Raw genomic sequence first — 17,907 nt, 5'->3', positions numbered from 1 at the left:
CCTCATCAATCATGGGCAGGGGATCCCCCCTTAGGGATATCAGAAGGACCAGCTCAACTCGAGGATGGGCTGAGGGGCTCCCTCGCTGCCTGGCGCTGGGGCCTTTTCAAACTGCTTGAGAGCCCGCTATCGCCTTTCAGCATCCCTAGCCGCGGAAAGCGATTTATAGGGATGACTATCCTGACTGATCATCCTGCCCTTCCTTGCCCCCTTGCCCTTGTTGCGGAATGTTCCCTTGCTAGGGGCCTGTGAGGGACCTGGTCTAACGTCAAGGGAGGCAGATGGGCCAGGTTGCTCCATAGCTTGGTGGCATGATCTTCAGTCAAGAAGGCCAAGGCAAGTGGAGATCAGGCGGTGATGGAGACTCTGGTGGCTGACACTGGAGCTGATGACCAGCAGGTATTGAGGAATCTGGAACAGTCCACGAAAAGATGCCAGAAGAGAAAGCTGGGGCTCTGCAAATGAGTCCAATGAAAATCCAGCCACTCAAGCAGGAGGTGATAAGGTAGAAAAGCAGCCGAGGCTGCAAGACCAGGCAGATAAGGCAGGGAGAGTCAGTGGAAGTAGATAAGCAGCCCTCCCTGTGCCGGTGTATGACCACCAGGTGGCCAAGACACCAGCACTCTTTGGGTAGACGTTGTGGGTGGCAGTGACCCAGCCGGAGACCCGAAACAGGGCCAGCTAACCACCCTGCGGCTATCTGCTGAAGCATGGCTGAGCGGTAAAAGCCGGTTAAAAAAGGCGCAAAAATAAGCCTTTCCAAAATGGCTGCTGCTCCGCTTTGAGGGTGAAGGAGGAAGAGAAGATGGCGGCTGCACGTTTAAAAGCAGCCGCACACCTCTCCGCAGCAGGCTGCGCCTTCCTAAAGGCAAGAAAACTGGAAAAACAACAACAAAGCAAACCACCGGCAGCTGCCGGGAGCCTTGCCTCCCTGCCGCGCTTTAAAGCTGATTCGGCAGCTCTCCGCTGCCGTCCAAAGGTGGCACGGCAAGCGGAGCACCCACCACCACCACACTTACCTACGAGTCTCAAGGAGAAAAGCCAACGACGGAGAAAAGATAGGAGTGACGAAGAAGAAATTAAATCTAAATAGCCTACACTAAGTAGGGGGTAAAAAGTACAAATAAAGCCAAAACAAGGAAAAAGAAAAAAGGAATAAGTAGTAGGAGAGTCCAAGCCTAGGATAAATTAAGCTGGAGCTCAGAAAAAACAATTCCTGAATGGGCAGACTGAGGAAAAATTCTGGGGCCAAGCAACACCAGGAGGTGTGGCCAAGGAAAAAGATTCCTCAGTCCTAGGGCAACCAGACTGATTTAACCCATTGCTTGGACTCTCCAAGCAGTGCACAGGAAAAAGTGGCATTTAATAGAAAAAAGGGGTGCACAAAGCATTAAACTATAGGTGGAGAAAGTAGTGTATTATTATTATTATTATTATTATTATTATTATTATTATTATTATTATTATTATTATTATTATTATTATTATTATTGCATCAACAGAAGTGTATCATAGCGGCCAGTTGTTTCGCCGGATTTGGCATTAATTACTAGTCGGGCCCCACCCAGGGGCCTAGGACGTCGTAACGTATTTTCGTAATATGTGTGCAGATCCAAGCAGTGCAGCCTTTTGCATTTGACTGATGGTGATTTTGTCAATTTTTAACTGTTTTAAATGTAATTCCAGTGCTTTTGGAATAGCACCCAGTGTGCCGATTACCACTGGAATTACCACTGCTGGTTTGTGCCATAATCGTTGGATTTCGATTTTTAAGTCCTGGTATTTCGCGATTTTTTCATATTCCTTCTCGGCGACCCTGCTATCACCTGGTATTGCGATGTCTATGATTGTAACCTTATTTTTCTCAACCAGTGTGATGTCTGGTGTATTATGCGCCAGTATTTTATCCGTTTGTATGCGAAAATCCCACAAGATCTTGACCATCTGACTCTCGATGACTTTTTCAGGCTTATGTTCCCACCAGTTTGTTGCTGTTTTAATATTATAATTTTTGCACAAATTCCAGTGGATCATTTGTGCCACTGAATTGTGCCGCATTTTATAGTCAGTCTGCGCGATTTTTTTACAGCAGCTGAGTATGTGGTCAACAGTTTCATCAACTTCTTTGCAGAGTCTGCATTTGGCATCATCAGAGGATTTTTCGATTTTGGCCTTAATGGCATTTGTTCGGATAGCTTGTTCTTGCGCAGCCAGGATTAGTGACTCTGTTTCTTTCTTTAATGTACCTGTTGTTAACCATAACCAAGTTTTTTTACTGTCCACTTTATCTTTTATTTTTTCCAGAAATTGACCATGTAATGCTTTGTTCTGCCAACTCTCCATTCTTGATTTTATCACAACTTTTCTGTATTCTTGTTTCATCTGTTGGGCCTTCAATAAATTTTTGTTCTTTACTTAGATTAATATATGTTCTTGACTTTCTTTTAAATAATCAGCCAGTGCATGTTTTTCTTCTTCAACTATTTGCTTCACTTGTAATAATCCTCTGCCACCTGATTTTCGGGGCAGGTATTATTATTATTATTATTATTATTATTATTATTATTATTATTATTATTATTATTATTATTATTATTATTATTATTATCTTTTATTTATTAAATATGAAGCTCAGTCAACTGAACATTTAAAAATGTATCACAGATATTATTGATTGGAGCTGATGGTTGATACGGGTTGCTGCCAGCATCCTAGGTATCGACCAAGTACCTTAAGATATACGATGTTCTGAGTAGCGTAGTTTTTTGCAGTTCCACTGATACTATTGCAATTTATTGATGTATTTTGTAAAATTCATAGACATGGTACCAAGTGCCCCGATGACAATGGGTATCACTGTTACATGTTTCATCCATAATTGCGTAGTTTTGATGGCCAGGTTGCAATATTTTGTGATTTTTCCCAGTTCTTTTTCTTTGACTCTGGTGTCGGAAAATATTATTATTATTTGCATATACTTTATTCATTAAACATGAAACTCAGCCAACTGAACATTCAAAAATGCATTACAAATACCAGTGACTGGTGCTAATGGTTGATACGGTTTGCTGCCAACGTCCTAGGTATCAACCAAGTACCTTCTTAAAATACAAGATGTTCCAAGTAGCACAGTTTTTTGCATTTCCGCTGGTGTTATTGCAGGAAGCTGCAATTTATTTAAAAAGTATTATTATTATTATTATTATTATTATTATTATTATTATTATTATTATTTTCAAGGAACAACACAGTACAAAGGAAAAATAATTACATAGCTGACTGGTTGGGTATTTTTTAGAAATTTGAGTTTCATTCACAAATCAATAATGAAGATGATGATGAATTTACAAGCCTCCCTATTCACGAATGACTATGAACTTTTCCACCGAAACTCAGTGTTATATATAGACTAGGTTACTATAGCTGATTTAAATCACCATGACTAAAGGACTGGTTTGACATGATATGAAAATGTTAAGCGAAGTGAAATTCAATGAATACAGCTAGCAAGGCTGAGAACATAACATTAGGAGCCCACATAGAGAAGGCAAATTACACTCCTTTCCTCAACTTTTCCAAAAAAGAAAAAGAACATGCAGCATATGCCATTTGCTCTACTAGTACACTCCATTTCAGAGAAGTTATAAGGATGAAACTAAGCATATTGGAATTAGAGGGAAAAGAAAGAATCCATTTTTTCTGAACTTCTTCAACCAAATTATGTATAAAATATACCATATGTAAGGGCATAATATAAAATGTCACATAATATAATAATATATCTGAACAGCCCAGGCAGAATTTTCAAAATTATCTTATCTCACTTCAACCAGAAGGCTTTTCAAAGTTCACAATTTAGCCCATAGCATCCAAGAGCATTCATGGCTATACAGTATACTTCACAAAGCACAAAATGCACTAAACATGATGTAAAATTAGGATTTTTAAAATTGTGCTTGTATTTGAATATCCCTATTCTAATAGCTGGCTTTTCAAAAATTAATGATGCAGTTTAACATCAGCAGAATGTTTATCTTTCCTCTTTTAAGTTTTTAAAATACAGTAAATCGCTAACGGAGAGATCAAAAATCTAACTGCTAGAGCTTTATACACCTTATCTTGAAGCCAGCTTACATTTTACTGAGCCCTTTGAAAGATTATTAGAAGGCTGCCATCCACTGTCTCATTCAAGTACTGCAACTAAGGTGCAAAATTGCCTCATCTGTTGTAAAATTGCTTCCAGTGCAACATAAAAACTGCTTCCAGGTTTACAAAATGCTAACCCTTCAAATGCCAAACACTTTTCACATGGGGGACCACAATGCAAAGAACCGTGAAAATCAGTATATTGAGAAAGGATTCACATCAGAATTCAACACATGCATTTTTGACAAGTGAAAATTCTATACGGACATGTCAAGAAAAAAATTATACTGAAATTCTAAAAGTGCCTGTGCTGCTGGATTAGATTCAATGGGTTAACTTGCTTCAATAGGAGAAAATATCCGCAAATATGAGGATCCATCTTAATGAACAGCATTACAAGCTTATCACATTTATTTGTTCCTTTGGCAAATACATCTCCAATTGCAGACATATACAAGAAAAAACAGCACCCACTCAATATTTACAATGAAATTTAAAATTAAGTGAATAATAAGGAAACCACTGATGCCAAAATACCAAACAGAGCGCTCTGCTGTTGCCCCTAAGGCACAGTAACATCACAAGTGTCTACCTATCTACAACAAGTATTTAAAAAGCTGGATTTCAAAATCTACAGGGTTTCAGCTGCACAGAATGGAGGTAATGAACAATGTTTTGTGATGAATCTACTCTAAACACCAAATAGTTCTACGAACTAGCTGGTTAACCAACATCATGATATACAATAATATTTCTTATTTATTTAAGAGACTTACATGGCCAGTAAACTTATATATTATAATTCTGGGTAGCTCAAAGCAACAGCACTAAGAACATAAAGATAAATAAGCCCAACTGAAAGCATCCTAAAACAGCCAACATTAAAATATATATTACAATCTCACCCTCCCTATCCCAATGTCTGGATAGATTTTAAACCTCCTTATAAAGCAAAAGTACAAATGCTAAAGAGCAGCAATATAAATTTACATTTTTATTGATACCAAAAATTGAGTTCTGTATTTATTGCCTCCTTCTCTCTTCCTCTCTCCCACTTCCTCTGTGGTATTTGAGATAATTTACCTGCTTCTTGATAGCTATAATTCCCTGTCAAATTATTTTCAAATATGACAAAGGATGATGTCCAATCATTTTTTGTTAGAAAAAAAATCTTTTTTTTTTTGAAGAATTCTTTTGGTTTTTAAACATTTATGGGGAAAGGTAAAAGGGTACATAGAAAATTTTGGCAGCTCCCGTGCTAGTGGTAGAAATCCCCCCAAATCTGACAATTTTTACAATGTTAAAGACAACATATAAAAGATAAGCAAAAACAGTCTTGTTCTACATTATATCAACCATGTGTTCAATCATCTCTTTTTTGTCACTTTCTAGTATATCAACAATTACAATAATATTTCAAATGTATTTATTTTTGTGACCTGAGCCTTTTCGCTATTGCTCCTTCCTCCCTGTCCCCAGATGGAGCCAGATCCCCTCCCTCCTTCATATCTTGTACATTACTACCTTTTTCACTACACCCCATATTTTCGTCCTCTAAGGAGAGAACGGTGTTTTTTAATGAAGGCTTCTGCCTCCCCCACTGTATTAATTCTAACTGTTTCCCTCCCAAAAGATCAGCATTCCCTCTGGCAATAACCATCTAAACCAAATTCCTTTGTTATATAATTTCTTTGATAAGGAGGAGTACTTCTTCCTTTTCCAGTAGAAGGAGGGGTCACTCGAGGGTTAACACAGCCTGATTGGTCCATTAGACTGAGAGAAAACTTCTTAACATTCCGTCTCTCCTATTGTCCTTTGGTCCAAGCATTGTGTGATTTGGTTCCTTAGATAGGAAAATTGTTTTTATAAAGTTTTTATAAATGCTAGTTAGTGTGTTTTGAATGAATTCGTGTTATTGGCTATTAAATTCCAAATTACTGGCTGTGCCCAGACGGACAGCTTGTTTCTGTCTTGAGCGGCGTGGGAGAGCCCCGTGGGGCAATTCTATCTCTCTCCCCCGTGGGGCAGGCGCTCTGGACTGATTCCCGGATTCGCGGGCGTGCCGGGTAATCACTGCAGCCCCAGGAGACAATCCGGCCGCCGCATCAACTGGTAAGAGACGGAGGAGCGTTAGAAGCAGCGCACCAGGAGGCACGAAGATCTAGCCGCTCGGCGTCGCACCTTTTGCCAGCTACCTGCCGCCCTGGTTCCATCCCACGGGCGCGCTACTATTAAAAGGACCCTCGACGGGACTCAGAGTCTTGGGGGCGACCCGCGACGAGCAGAAAGGCCGCGGCTTACCGCAGAAGAGTGGCGAGAGGCTCCGGCCGCCATTTTGAGCGCCGCCACGTGTGCGGGAAGCTCAGAGCGGGCAGGGCATTTTACTGCCATTGCGGGCTGCAGGGATTGATCTCGTTCTTGCCGCGCAGCCCATCCAGCGCAGCACGGAGGACCCTTGAGAGGGCACAGAAGGCACCAGGCCCAAGAGAAGGAGACCTCTATAGGGGCCTACTCGGCCTGCATGTGAGTGGGGCAATGGCAGCGCGATCTGAAGCAGCCCAGGCCGTTTCGGCCTGGGATCAGGAGGGCAGGGAGGGCCCATCTGACCAGCCCAAGGCCAGATCATCCTCCTCTAAGGCTGCAGCGGCACAGAGGCCCTCCAGGGCTGCTGAGAAGGACGAACTCAGACGCAAGAAAGCCCTGGAAAAGACCTTTGCCAGGGTTGAGAGACAGGCCCAGTCCACCAGGTCTTCTAGATCTAGGTCCCCCATTGGGATCAATCAGGGCCCTTCCTCCACCAGGGGGGAGGATAACCGAAATGATATGGGATTCTCGGAAGATGAGGACTCTGCCCCCCCAGATTCTCCATCTTCTTCTAACCTGCTGCCCCAGGCGATGTTTAAGCCATTGCTTCACAAGGCCAGAAAGACCACCAAAATTGGGACAGGGGACCCCACAGTTCCTCCCCCCAGGGGTCCCGACATGGCCATGTTCTCCAACACGGCTACGAACAAGGAGGAGACTCCTGCTCCTCCACTATTTATGGAAGTGGTAAAGAACCAATGGTCCCGCCCTTCCAACTTCTCCACCCCAGGCAGCAACGATCATCACGCCTATAACTTGGAACAGACCTTTGTCCAAGCCCTTCAACTTCCCGTTGTCGATACACCGATAGCGGCTCTTGTCTCCTCCTCCCCGGTGGTACCAGAGGACGCGGCGGACAAGATGAAGACAGAGGATAAGCGGGCGGAGTTGACTCTCCGAAAAAATTTTAACGCGTCCGCATGGGTGGTCAGAGCGGCAGCCGCGGCATCGTACTTTAACTGTACCATGGTGATGTGGCTCCGCCAGCTCCAGGATCGCATCCCGATCCAGGACGACCGCCTCCACCAAGACATCACAAAAATCCTGGCAGCTTCCCAGTACTCGGCCGACGCGACACTGGATGCAGCCAAATTTGCCTCCAGTGCCCTGGCCACCTCGGTCACTTCCCGTCGTCTTCTGTGGCTTCACAGTTGGCAGATGGACAATAAGGCGAAGTGGAACTTAGCTGCGGCCCCCTATGCCCATCCCAACCTCTTCGGGGTGGCCCTGGACCCGATCTTGGTGGAGAATAAAGACAAAAAGGTGATGCCTTCCACTTCCAAGAAGGCCGACACCCGTTCCCACCCTTATCGCAGAACCTCTTTAGGGCCCCTGATCACAACCAACAACAGCAATATCAGTCCTTCAGACAAGACAGGCAATTCCCATGGTCTTCTTATCAGGACTGCAACCATTTTCAGGCCCAGTCCAAACGGCCCTTTCGGGGGGGCGGCCGTCCCTTCCACAGAGGGAAGTGACTCGAACCCAAGTCCCCCCATCGGCGGGGGGGCACTACTAACACCTATTCGTTCCGAAGAGCTCGGGGGGTGGGTGAAGGGCCATTCTGGACCTCAAACGTCGGAACCATTTCCTGGTCTACAGACGATTCAAAATGTCCACCCTCAAGTCCATCCTTCGGGGCATCCGGCGGGGGGATTACCTGGCCTCGGTAGATCTGACAGAGACCTACCTCCACATTCCCATACTTCAGGCCCATTGCAAGTACCTTCGATTTTCCCATGGGGAGAATCATTATCAACACCGGGCCCTTCCCTTCAGTCTAGCCTCAGCACCCCACATGTTTATGAATGTCCTCGCAGCATTGGCGGCTCACCTGAGATCAGTGCCGGTGAGACTCCAATGCTATCTGGACGACGTCCTCGTACAAGCAGGTTCCCTACCCAGGGCAGATTCAGACCTTCAACTAAACATTCGCTGGCTCCAGTCCCTGGGGTTTTCTGTAAACTTCCCCAAGAGCCACGCAGATTCTCCACTTAGGGACAGTCATAAACTCAGCGACAGGGATAGTTCAGCTGTCCCCAGACTGCCTAGCCAGTCTACGCCAACTAGTCACCGCGGTCAGAAAAAGAAAGTCAGTTTCCATCCTGACCTTGTCCCAATTACTAGGCAAGATAGTATCTTGTATAGGGATAGTTCCGTGGACCCGCCTCCATCTCCGTCCTCTGCAGTGGGCCCTGATACCATTTCAGAAGAAGCAGATGAGCAATTTGATGAGATTGATTCGACTTCCAGCAGAAGTAAGAACATCCCTTCAGTGATGGCTGACCCTGGCCTTGCAGCAGGGCGATTCGTTTTGGGAGCCGGACAGAATACAGGTGACGACGGATGCCAGCCTCTTCGGCTGGGGGCCCGTGATGGGGCCCAACATGGCCCAGGGGCGTTGGACTGCCTCAGATCTCAGCCACAACATAAACTGGCTGGAACTAAAGGCTGCGAGACTGGCCCTTCGACACTTCAGTCATCATCTATGGGGTCAACATGTCCTTCTTCTGACGGACAATGTCGCTATGAAGGTGCAAGTGAACCGCCAGGGGGGTACTCACTCCCGCGCTCTTTGGAAGGAAGCGCAGAGGCTGAGCATGTGGGCAGAGAAGCATTTGTCCTCGATAGTGGCGGAGCACATCTCCGGGGTGTCCAACCAACAGGTGGACTGGCTGAGCCGGGCGACCCTGGACAATGGCGAGTGGCAACTGGCACCCAAACTGTTCCAGAAGATCTGCCAGAAATTCGGCACCCCGCTGATGGACTTGTTTGCCTCCCCCAGCAACTCCCAACTGCCGAGATTCTTCTCCCGGTTCCAGTCCCCTACAGCGGAGGGCACTGATGTGCTCAGGAGCCGTTGGCCACCAGGCCTCCTGTATGCCTTTCCTCCCCTTCCCCTTATCCCGGGGACTATCAGGAAAATAGTAACAGAGAGGGCCCATGTCATCATGCTAGCTCCATACAGGCCCAGGAGACCGTTGTTTGCGGACCTAGTACAACTATCAGTGTCTGAACCTTGGAGAATACCTCACGGGGAGGTCGCCTTGTCAGGGGGCCCTGACCCACCCGGAGCCCCAGTGGCTCCACTTGACCGCCTGGCACTTGAGCGGCGGCTGAGGAAAGCGAAGCTTTCCTCAGGGGTGATACCGACTATCGAGGCATCCAGGCGACCGTCCACCACTAGGATCTATAACTCCACCTGGACGGTGTTCACCAAATGGTGCTCTTCCCTCGGCCTCAACCCCTCCAGGGCCACGGTGCCAAACGTCTTGGAGTTCCTACAGAAGGGGTTGGAGGATGGCTTGTCCCATAATACTCTGCGACGCCAGGTGGCTGCCCTGGCCACGGTGTTAGGCAGGGAGGGTTCCCCCACACACTCACATTCCCCCCTAGTGAAGCGCTTCCTCAAAGGGGCAGTGAATATCAGACCTCCACCGGTCCACAGGTTTCCGACCTGGGACTTCCCTTGGTCCTTAGGGCCTTAACAGGGTCTCCATTCGAACCCTTAGATCAGTTCATACGCACCTGCTTACCCTTAAGGTGGCCTTCCTGGTGGCTGTTACCATGGCCAGACGCATATCGGAACTGGGAGCGCTCTCGACTCGGGACGACCTCTGTATCTTCCACCAGGACAGGGTGGTCCTTCGCCTAGACCCGACCTTCCTCCCGAAGGTGAATACACCTTTCCATAGGGCCCAAGAAATTGTCCTACCTAACTTTTGCCCTAATCCATCTCATGAGCGGGAGCGTTTATGGCATAGGTTAGATGTCCACCGCGCTCTCCGCATTTATTTGAGGACGGAGGGTGTCCATAAGTCAGAGGCACTCTTCGTATCTTTCCAGCTGGGCTCTATCGGGTCTAAGGTTTCCTCAGCCACCATTGGTAGGTGGTTGCAACAAGTCATTGTTGCGGCCTATGAGGCCTCGGGCCAGACCCCTACCCCCAGGTATTACGTCGCATTCCACTCGTAGCGCCGCTACCACTGCGGCCTGGGCTACCAGGGGCCCGTTTGAGGACACATGTCGGGCAGCCAATTGGGCCTCCCTTTATATGCCATTACCGGTTAGACGTATATGCCTCGGCGGAGGTGTCATTTGGTCCTGCAGTGGGTGGCGGCTGTCCCTCCCCCTGGGCCCCAGTCTCCCTGGGACGTAGCGTAGGTATGTCCCTTGAGTGACCCCTCCCTCTACTCTACTGGAAAAAGAATGCTGGTCTTACTTGAATGTGTCTTTTAAGTAGAGTAGAGGGAGGGGTCACATCCCGCCCTAGTTAGTTGGACAGGGGCCGGGGTGGAGGAGGGCCAGGGCGGTTCCCGGTTCTTGGTGTGTTTGACTTTCAGATGCTGGCCTTCTCCATTGAGGAAACTGGGAACCAATAGGAGAGACAGAAGTTTTCTCTCAGTCTAATGGACCAATCAGGCTGTGTTAACCCTTGAGTGACCCCTCCCTCTACTCTACTTAAAAGACATGTTCAGGTAAGACCAACGTTCTTTCTCTCTCTTATTTTTTTCGGAATTTGCTTAAGAATGGTAATTTCTTTGTCTTTATATTTTAGTGGTCCCCCCCTTTGAGCCCCTAGCACCTTATCCCTTGTGGTCCTCCTAAGAAATTTAACATGTACCTCCTTAGGAACATTATGTATTCTAGCATTTGCTGAATTAATCCTGTAAACCAGATCCATATCCCACCACAACTGTTCTTTGTCTCTCTTAATATATTCTGCTAAAATTGTACTCATAATTTTCTTAAGGTCTTCATTTTCTGTCTCTGGTAGGTTCTGGAATCTGAGAAAAAAGGACATTCTTTCAAGTTCTATTTTTGCCATAAAATTTTCCAATTCTAAATTCCCCTTCCGGACTGCCTTAACCTCCTCCTCCAGCCCAGCCGCCCCCTCCTCCAACACCTTAATTCTTTGTTTGTTTTCTGATATATGGTGTTGTACACCTCTGAGTTCTTCTTTGAGATCTGACACCTCCTTTTCCAGCTCATTTTGACCCTTCATAATTTCCTGAAACATTTGGGTAACGGATAAGTCTTTTGAGCTCTCTCCAGCCCCTTCTTGTTGTAACAATGAACTAATTTTCGTCTGATGCATACATGGGCTGGAGGTGGCAGATGTGGGAGCCGAGAATGACTTGCTCGTTGGTGGTTTTTTGGGCCCCATTTTTCTGAGTTCAGAGATGGTATAAATCTTTTACAAAAGAAATGGCATCAGTGGAGTGTGCAGCTGTGCCGATCCAAGGAGGTAGGCAAATCCGAAAGTGAAAAGTTAGTTCTGCATCACAGTTCCAAGGCACGGAGGCACACCAGAAAGGGGAAAATCAAATAGTCAATATCGAGGAATACCATATAACAGGAGAGGTCCAGGGGTCCTTCGGGGGGGGGGGGGGGGGAATAATACAATGCCAGCGATTTTTTCAACGGTAGTTTCAAAAGGCAGACTTCATTTGTAAGTACAAAGACGAAGACGGAGGGGAACCATCTTGGCTCCTTCTTTCACGGGGAGAAGAACAAAGGTTTCCATAAAGTTTTTTTTCCCTTTAAGAAAACAGCTCAGCAATCACCTCTTGCAGTTGTGATGTGAATCTTTCTCACATAGTTAATACAGGTGACAAGTCAGCCTTTATTCTCTCTCCATTCCGATGTAGAGAGAGATAATTCAAATGCCGCTTTATCCGAGGGGGTAGAGAGAAAGAAAAAACCCCTTCTAATTTTCCAGCTTCAAATAGATTGAACACGAATTTACAATAGTCTGCTGCTTATCCATTAACGATGATTAAGGAGATTAGGATGTATCTCCCCCCACCAGCATTCTAGCCGCTCCTCATAAATTAACTCCTTCCTCCCGGAGCCCATTCAGCGAAAGGGCAGACAGCCAGATGCTGCTCCATGCCCCCCCCTCCGCTCCCCGGCTCCTGAGGCGAGGCTGGAAACACCCCCGCTGGCTGCCGCCGAATCCAGGAGGGTTCCAGCAAGCCACCCTGTGGCAGGTGGCCCCTCCGAGGCCCCCTGTGCTCCTAAAAGGAGCCCACTAGAGAGATGAACAGCGGACAACAACGTCCGTCGCCTTCAGTGACCTCTCAAAAAAATCTTTTCTGAACCCTTTGGCATGCAAAAGGTTAAGACAGAGAAAAAGTGACTATCACACATTTAAGAAATTGATGTAGTAAGAATTTGATGCACATAAAACACTTCTACACCTTTCAATAAAAACTCACAGCATAGCTTATAATAATAATGCAACTCCAAACGAGTAAAATAGCAAAAATAGGATTAAAACAAAAGTGTTCACCAGAACAAATGGAACTGTAATTGAAATTGTATGGAATGAAATAAAAAAAACATTTTGTCCTAAACTGAAATGATATCAAATATGATCTATTTCCTGGAAAAGAGAATCCATAGATGCCCTCTTTTTTGTCACAAAAACTGTACTTGGGAGAGAACAAACATAGTAGAAGGCCTTTAGTGATGACCACAAATTCTAATGCCACTATTTCCTTCAAATTGAACGTTTCTGTATAAGGTATTCAATGTTAGCACACATAGTGTCCAAAATTACAATTTGCAGTCGCTATTTTGAAATCTCTCAGTTGCTTCAACATTTAATTTGCTAAGGATCCTTCTTGTTTTTCAACTTTCAGTTTGAAACAAGCAAGGCTTAGCTCATCATAAAACAAAACATCCTTAGAGTATTGTGAAACAATTAAACACTCATCAAGCTTCCAGATCCTACCACTTGAATGAATTAGGAGTTTTATGTTATGCAAGCGGCACACCTTTGGACTACAAATATTCTCACATTTTTGATGTGTCAGATACAGGTAAGAATAAAGTGCATTAAAAGCCTGTGCATTAAATGAGTCATAAAAAGGGGACTTTTTTGATGGACACTTAAGGTGATATTGTGCTTAAGAGTCTGGATAAGACTGGAGAAGATTCAAATTCAAATTTTCATTTGGCCAGGGTGCTCAAAGGAAATAATATCTTGCCCAAAGTATCTCTGATGATTATATGAAGGTAACATCTTTGTGAGCAAGCTATCCATGAACTAAAAGAAAACAAAATCTGAGCATGGAAACTTACTGGTTGCAATATCCCCTTGAAGATGAAGAATCTGTGGGACAGGCATTGTGAGAATAACTGTATCAAAGCAGTCAGAAGAGCCTGAACTGGTGCCCACTTCCCATTTTCCATCTTTGAGGCAGATCTGAGTAACATGGTGATTGTAGAAGACATCTGCGTCTGTTGAGAAAGAGAGAAGCTAACTGATGCTACAATCCCCTTGGAGTTAGGTGTCTAATAAATTTAAATTAAATAGCTACATGAAAAAAAAATGAATAAGATCAGGGTGCAGGAGAAAAAGGACAAAAATCTGGGAGTTGAAACAATGATAAAGGTAGTCCTCAGCACTACAATTGAGCCCAAAATGTGTATTGTTAAATGAGAAATTTGTTAAGTGAGTTTGCTCCATCTTACAACTTTTCTTGCCACTTTTGTTAAGTGAATCACTGCAATTCTTAAATTAGTAAAACAGTTGTTAAGTGAATCTGGTTTCCCCATTGACTTTGCTTGTCAGAAGGTTGCAAAAGGAGATCACATGACTCCAGGACTCTGCAATGGTCATAAATGTGAGTCAGTTGTCAAGCATCAAAATGTAAATCACATGACCATGGGATTGCTACAATGGTCATTAAGTGTGAATAATGGTAATGTCACTTTTTTGAAGGGTCACTAAGTGAACTGTTGTAAGTCAAAGACTACCTGTACGAGATCATTGTAAAAACTGACTGTATTAATATATTTCCTCATTCGTATAAACATGAGGATGAATATGAAGTTTCATTTTTTAATCATCTACAACTACACGTAAACAAGGGTACCCTTAAGATTAGCTCTCTCTCTCTCTCTCTCTATGTGTGTGTGTGTTGCAACCATAAGTGCCAAGATGGAAGTTGCAACTGTGATCAAAATTCCTCCCTTTTTTATTTTAATATGTATTACAAGTGTGCCACATATAGCAAAAAGGGATGAGTTTTTGAACCACTCTATTACAACATTTTGACTTTTTAACACTGGCCCTGGTGGAAGCCAACTCCCTCCTCCCCAGCATTTTCAGTGAATTTTATTATTCAAAAACAGAAAAATCAACAGCACAACTGAAGCTCACCTGCCTTATTTAAGTAATGTTTAACAATGGATGAAATTCCTTGGGGTGTCACAAAATTATCTACTCCTTCCTTCACCACCATTCCTTTTACTGGGACAGTCAATGGCTTCAGGACTCCATGAGACAACAAATCTTCATAAAAGCTAAAAAGAGAGTTAATCTGTTGATTGCTCTTGTACAGATTTTAAATTATACTGGTTTTAACTGGTTCACTTTTCAATGATTTTAAAACTTCTTTAAGATAGAAATTCAGAGTTATAGATTGGTCTCCAAACTTGGCAACTATAAGACTGATGGACTTGTTGTTTGTTTGTTTGTTTATTTGAATTTATATGCTGCCCTTCTCCAAAAGGACTCAGGGCGGCGTACAACATTAAAAAAACACACATCCCAAAAGTTAAAAAAAATTAAATACATATCCCAAAAACAAACCGAATTTAAAAGACAATACATTTAAAATAAGTTAAAATTATCAGGCCAGGCCGGCTTGCTGGAAAAGCCAACTTTTTAGGGCGTGTCGGAAGGACCGGAGGTCAGGGACTATGCGAAGCTCCGGGGGCAGCTCATTCCAGAGGGAAGGCGCTCCCACAGAGAAGGCTCTCCCTCTGGGGGTCACCAGCCGACACTGTCTGGCCGACGGCACCCTGAGGAGGCCAACTCTGTGGGATCGTACTGGATGGTGGGAGGCTACTGGTGGCAGTAGGTGGTCTCGCAGGAACCCTGGGCCTAAGCCATGGAGCGCTTTAAAGGTCATAATTAATACCTTGAATCGCACCCGGAAAACAACCGGCAACCAGTGCAGGCCGCCTAAAAGGGGTGTAACATGGGAGCACCTAGGTACCCCCATGACAACCTGCGCGGCCGCATTCTGGACCAGCTGAAGCCTCTGGGTGCTCTTCAAGGGCAGCCCCATGTAGAGAGCATTGCAGTAGTCCAGGCGAAAAAGGACGAGGGTATGAGTGACTGTGCACAGAGCACCCCGATCCAGGAAGGGGCGCAACTGACGTACCAGGCGAACCTGGTAAAAGCCCCCCCTGGTCACGGCTGTCAGGTGTTCTTCTAAACTAAGCCGCGTATCCAGGAGGACTCCCAGATTGCGAGCCTTCTCTGAGGCGGCTAAAATTTCTCCCCCATCGTCAAAGATGGGACAAGATGTACAAATCGGGATGACGGAAACCATAGCCACTCAGTCTTGGAGGGATTGAGCTTGAGCCTGTTCCTCCCCATCCAGATCCGCACAGCCTCCAGGCATCGGGACATCACGTTGAGGGCATCGTTTGGGTGGTTTGGGGTAGAGATGAAAAGTTGGGTATCATCAGCATATTGATGATACCGTACCCCAAAACCACGGATGATCTCGCCCAGCGGTCTCATGTATATGTTGAACAGGAGGGGTGAGAGAACCGACCCCTGGGGCACCCCACAAGTGACGCGCCTGGGGGTCGATCTCTGCCTTCCAGTCAACACAAACTGCGACCGATCCGACAGGTAGAAGGAGAACCACTGTAAAACGGTGCCCCTCACTCCCAACCCCCAAGTCGTCGCAGTAGGATACCATGGTTGATGGTATCGAAAGCCGCCGAGAGGTCTAATAGGACCAGGACAGAGGAGCAGCCCCTGTCCCAGGCCTGCCAGAGATCATCAACCAAAGCGACCAATGCCGTCTCCGTGCTGTACCCGGGCCTGAAACCCGACTGGAATGGATCCAGGTAGACAGCTTCATCCAGGTACTGGGGAAGCTGATGTGCTACCACACTCTCGACAACCTTTGCTACAAAGCGAAGGTTGGAGACCGGACGATAGTTGGCTCAAGAAGCTGGGTCCAGGGAAGGCTTCTTAAGGAGGGGCCTCACCACCGCCTCCTTCAAGGCGGTGGGAAAGAACCCCTCAATGAAGCGTTGGTAATCGCCTGGAGCCAGCCTCGTGTCACCTCCCGGGAAGCCGAAACTAACCAAGAGGGACACGGGTCCAGCACACAAGTGGCAGCACTGAGTCTCCCCATAATCCTGTCCATGCCTTCGGGGGTCACAGGGTCAAACCCATCCCAGGTTGTCTCCTCAAGATTCATCCCCATCGGCTCACCCGAATCTACCCAGTCAGAGTCCAAGCCTGTCCGGATCTGAGTGATTTTATCCTGCAGATACTAAACAAATTCTTCAGCCCTACCCTACAAGGGGTCTTCCCCAGTTCCTTGGTTAAGTAAGGAGCGGGTCACCCTAAACAGGGCGGCTGGGCAGTTACCTGTGGACGCGATAAGAGCGGAAAAATATTGCCATTTTGCCGCTTCCATCGCCACTAAGTAGGATTTAATATGAATTCTTACTAGTGTTCGATCAGATTCAGACCGGCTGGCCCTCCAGCCACTCTCTAGGCATCTTTTCCGGGGTTTCATCTCCTGGAGCTCCTCGGTAAACCAGGGAGCCATCCGGGATCGACACCAGGTCAGAGGCCGCAAAGGCACAACGCGATCCAAGGCCCCAGCGGCAGCCCTATCCCAGGCTTCCACTAGGGCCTCGGTTGAGTTGTGAGCAAGGGATTCAGGAAAAGTCCCAAGCTCCATCAGGAACCTTTTGGGGTCCATCAGGTGCCTGGGGCGGAACCATCTAGTCGGTTCCGCCTCCCTGCGGCGAGAGGTAGTGGTATGGAAGTCAAGCCTGATGAGGAAATGATCAGACCATGACAAGGGTTGAATAGAAATATCCCCTAAATCTAGATCATTCATCCACTGCCCAGAGACAAAAATCAGGTCGAGCGTGTGTCCCCCATTATGGGTGGGGTCTTGAATTAACTGAGTTAGGTCCATAGCTGTCATGGAAGCCAGGAACTCCCGAGCTGACTCGGATGTCTCGCCAATGGAAGGCAGATTGAAATCCCCCAGGACCATGAGCCTGGGGAAATCAACCGCCAATCCAGCTGATATATCCAGCAGCTCCGGCAGGGCCGATGAAACGTAGCAGGGAGACAGGTACGTAACAAAAAGGCCCACCTGAGCTCCAAGGCCCCACTTGACAAAGAGGGACTCACACCCGCCTATCTGAGGCACAGTGACCTCCTGAGGTCTGAGACTTTTCCTAATAACCACCGCCACACACCCCCCGCCCCTGCCCTGGGCTCTCGGCTGGTGAAACGCCCAGAAGCCTGGTGGGCATAGTTCGCTAAGGGGCACCCCCCCTCATGGCCCAATCAGGTCTCCGTAATGCACGCCAGGTCCGCTCTACCCTCTT

General features: G+C 46.3%; 1 protein-coding gene across 3 annotated transcripts in view; it reads right to left on the bottom strand.

Annotated features, from left to right (window-relative positions):
• RNLS (renalase, FAD dependent amine oxidase) overlaps positions 1–17,907 on the bottom strand; it is a 169,940-nt gene that overhangs the window by 139,830 nt on the left and 12,203 nt on the right. For all 3 annotated transcript variants that reach the window (XM_081955473.1, XM_081955474.1, XM_081955472.1), the window contains exons 3-4: positions 14,684–14,826; positions 13,600–13,758 (exon numbers count right to left, since the gene is read on the bottom strand). In XM_081955473.1, coding sequence (XP_081811599.1) covers positions 13,600–13,758; positions 14,684–14,826 — 302 coding nt within the window. The remainder of the gene's footprint in view (positions 1–13,599; positions 13,759–14,683; positions 14,827–17,907) is intronic.

Source organism: Natrix helvetica (genome assembly GCF_964273705.1).
Source record: "Natrix helvetica genome assembly, chromosome: 5".
In the NCBI taxonomy this organism is placed as follows: domain Eukaryota; kingdom Metazoa; phylum Chordata; class Lepidosauria; order Squamata; family Natricidae; genus Natrix; species Natrix helvetica.
The sequence above is the reverse complement of the archived record's forward strand: the minus strand, read 5'-3'. Positions and strand labels throughout refer to the sequence as shown.